Consider the following 3,677-nt stretch of genomic DNA (forward strand, 5'->3'; position numbering starts at 1 on the left):
GCTGTACCTGCCCTGGGAGTGTTTGATGGGACAGTGTAGAGAGAGCTTTACTCTGTATCTAACCCTGCGCTGGATACCTACAATGAGAAAAGTGTCTCGGTCCCGAGCACTAACATCTCTGTTGAAGGCAGAAGTCAGACGGCAGTAATGAGGAGCAGTTGCGATGTGTCTCCGGGTGCAGAGAAATTGGAGTGAGGGCCACTTGTTCTGCTACATCTGTGTTTGATCAATGGACAATGAGGAGGACGAGCAGCTAATGCGGCTTATTAACCAGGGCTCCCTGCGGTTTCAAAGCTGCCATTGCTTCCAGCCCGAATGCTTTGGAAACTCAGCTGGCGGAGCTTGCAGACGTTGGAGCGTGTTCAGGAGGCACAGTTTGTTGTTTTGATTTTGTCCTCTTCTTCGTGATTGATGAGGCCGAGGGGGACGATAAAAGCAGTTTAGGAAGAAGGTTAGGTTTTCACGCTGGGCGAGATTGGAAAGCCGCAGTACTCGCAGATAAAATATGATGCTTCGGCTAATGGTTTTGGGAAAAAGGTTTGAGCACCGCTTTATGGGGCCCATCAGTCTTATTAAATTGGAGCCTCGTTTGCTCGGGAAGGGCTGGGGGGGGGGCGGGATGTGGGGGGGTTCGCAGAGGCCTGTTTTCCCGATTGTCTGGTGCTCCCTTTCAGAGGCTCTCGATTGGCGCTCTGTTTCAAAGGCAGGCCTCAATCGACTCTCGGTAATTGGGAGATGGAAGCAATCTAGCCTGAGGCCTGTTTGTGGTTCTCTTTCTCCCCCCACCCCCCCCCGCCCCCCCGTGCTTGCTGACCTACATCGCCTCCCGGTCCAGCAACGCCTCAAGCATACAATTCTCGTTCTCGTGTTCAAAACTCCTCCTTCGCCTCGTCGCCTCCCCCATCCCTAACTTCCTACAACCCTCCCGAGATCTCTGGCCTCTTGTCCAACTCCCACTCCCACTGCTCCACCATTGGCGGCTGTGCCAAAAGCCGCCTGGGCCCTAAGCTCTGGAATTCCCTCCCTAAACCTCTCCGCCTCTCTCTCTCTCTCTCTCTCTCTCTGTCTCTCTCTCTCTCTCCCTCTCTCTGTCCCTCCTTCTGTCTCTGTCTCAAGATGCTCCTTAAAACCCACCTTATTAGATGTCTTTTATGTTCTCATTAGCTTTCTGGATATTAAGGGATGGGGGATAGTGGAGTTGGGGTCGAAGAGCAGCTATGAAAGAAAGAAAGACTTGCATTCCTATGGCGCCTTTCACGACCACCGGACGTCCCAAAGCGCTTTACAGCCAATGAAGTACTTTTTTTGAAGTGTGGTCACTGTTGTAATGTAGGAAACGCGGCAGCCAATTTGCGCACAGCAAGCTCCCACAAACAGCAATGTGATAATGACCGGATCATCTGTTTTTAGTGATGTTGGTTGAGGGATAAATATTGGCCCCGGGACACCGGGAAGAACTCCCCCTGCGCTTCTTCCAATAGTGGCCGTGGGATCTTTTACATCCACCTGAGAGGGCAGACGGGGCCTCGGTTTAACGTCCCATCTGAAAGACTGCACCTCCGACAGTGCGGTGCTCCCTCATTTCCGCCCCTCACGACAGTGCGGCGCTCCCTCAGTACTGCGCCTCGCGACAGTGCGGCGCTCCCTCAGTACCGCCCCTCACGACAGTGCGGCACTCCCTCAGTACCGCCCCTCCGACAGTGCGGCGCTCCCTCAGCACCGCCCCTCCGACAGTGCGGCGCTCCCTCAGTACTGCCCCTCCGACAGTGCGACGCTCCCTCAGCACTGCCCCTCCGACAGTGCGGCGCTCCCTCAGCACCGCCCCTCCGACAGTGCGGCGCTCCCTCAGTACTGCCCCTCTGACAGTGCGGCGCTCCCTCAGCACCGCACCTCCGACAGTGCGGCGCTCCCTCAGTACCGCCCCTCCGACAGTGCGGAGCTCCCTCAGTACCGCCCCTCCGACAGTGCGGCGCTCCCTCAGTACTGCCCCTCCGACAGTGCGGCGCTTCCTCAGTACCGCCCCTCCGACAGTGCGGCGCTCTCTCAGTACTGCCCCTCCGACAGTGCGGCGCTCCCTCAGTACCGCCCCTCCGACAGTGTGGTGCTCCCTCAGCACTGCCCTCCGACAGTGCGGCGCTCCCTCAGCACCGCCCCTCCGACAGTGCGGCGCTCCCTCAGTACTGCCCCTCCGACAGTGCGGCCCTCCCTCAGTACCGCCCCTCCGACAGTGTGGCGCTCCCTCAGTACCGCCCCTCCGACAGTGCGGCGCTCCCTCAGTACCGCCCCTCCGACAGTGCGGCACTCCCTCAGTACCGCCCCTCCGACACTGCGGCGCTCCCTCAGTACTGCCCCTCCGACAGTGCGGCGCTCCCTCAGTACTGCCCCTCCGACAGTGCGGCGCTCCCTCAGTACTGCCCCTCCGACAGTGCGGCGCTCCCTCAGTACTGCCCCTCCGACAGTGCGGCGCTCCCTCAGTACCGCCCCTCCGACAGTGCGGCGCTCCCTCAGTACCGCCCCTCCGACAGTGCGGCACTCCCTCAGTACCGCCCCTCCGACACTGCGGCGCTCCCTCAGTACTGCCCCTCCGACAGTGCGGCGCTCCCTCAGCACTGCACTGGGTGTGTCAGCCTGGATTTTTGTGCTCAAGTCTCTGGAGTGGGGCTTGAACCCACAACATTCTGACTCCGAGGCGAGAGAGAGTGTGACTCACCGAGCCACAGCTGACACTTAATGATCTCATTGAATGGCGGAGCAGGCTCGAGGGGCCGAATGGCCGACTCCTGCTCCTATTTCTTATATTCTTGGTGTTCTTCTGTTCTACCTCTGTGACCATCTGTCCTAATATCTCCTAATGTGGCTCGGTGTCAAATTATGTCTGATTTACGCTCCTCTGAAACACCTTGGGACGTTTTACTACATTAAAGGCGCTATATAAATGCAGGTTGTTACTTCAGAGCCAATCCTGGTGTTGAGTTGAGCTACCAAGGATCCTCTTCGTCTATCCTGTGGACTTTCGCTCTTCTTCACTCATTCCTAGTCCTGGAGCCTCATCGCGCTCCCCCTTCCCCCCCTCCCCGTACCGTGATTCCTTTCCCTCTACCGCCCCTGTGGCATTCCTTGCCTTCCTTCGTCTTCCCTTCCTCCCTCGGATCCATAGGCCTTTAAGGACCCAGCCTTGACGTCATCTAATCGCTACTTCCTCCTCTCCTCGCCTTCCTGGCTGGGGCCAGACCAAAATTACCACCTTCACTGCTGTTGTTGAGCACAAGGGAATCGGCCAGTCGATGGAGGTAAAAGAAAGACTCCCATTTCTCCAGCGCCTTTCACCACCTCAGGACGCCCCAAAGCACTTTACAGCCAATGAAGGACTTTTTTTGAAGTGTGGTCACTGTTGTAATGTAGGAAACGCGGCAGCAAATTTGCGCACAGCAAGCTCCCACAAACAGCAATGTGATAATGACCGGATCATCTGTTTTTAGTGATGTTGGTTGAGGGATAAATATTGACCCAGGACACCGGGGAGAACTCCCCCTGCAGTGTCAGTTGTGGCTCAGTGGGTAGAACACTCGCCTCTGAGTCAGAGGTTGTGGGTTCGAGTCCCATTCCAGGGACTGGTGCACATAAAGCTAGGCTGACACTCCCAGTGCAGTGCTGAGGGAGTGCCGCACTGTCAGAGG

General features: G+C 57.4%; 1 protein-coding gene across 1 annotated transcript in view; it reads left to right on the forward strand.

The window, feature by feature from the left end:
- Positions 1-266: 266 nt before the first annotated feature.
- LOC147086585 (ephrin-A2-like) overlaps positions 267-3,677 on the forward strand; it is a gene marked incomplete at its 5' end in the record, with an annotated part of 88,017 nt that continues 84,606 nt past the window's right edge. Inside the window, one exon of the mRNA XM_085978275.1 lies at positions 267-451. Within this exon, the coding sequence (XP_085834401.1) occupies positions 267-451 (185 nt within the window). The remainder of the gene's footprint in view (positions 452-3,677) is intronic.

Source organism: Somniosus microcephalus, unplaced genomic scaffold, assembly GCF_052327205.1.
Source record: "Somniosus microcephalus isolate GS21.2 unplaced genomic scaffold, FLI_Smic_1.0 unresolved_chr7, whole genome shotgun sequence".
In the NCBI taxonomy this organism is placed as follows: domain Eukaryota; kingdom Metazoa; phylum Chordata; class Chondrichthyes; order Squaliformes; family Somniosidae; genus Somniosus; species Somniosus microcephalus.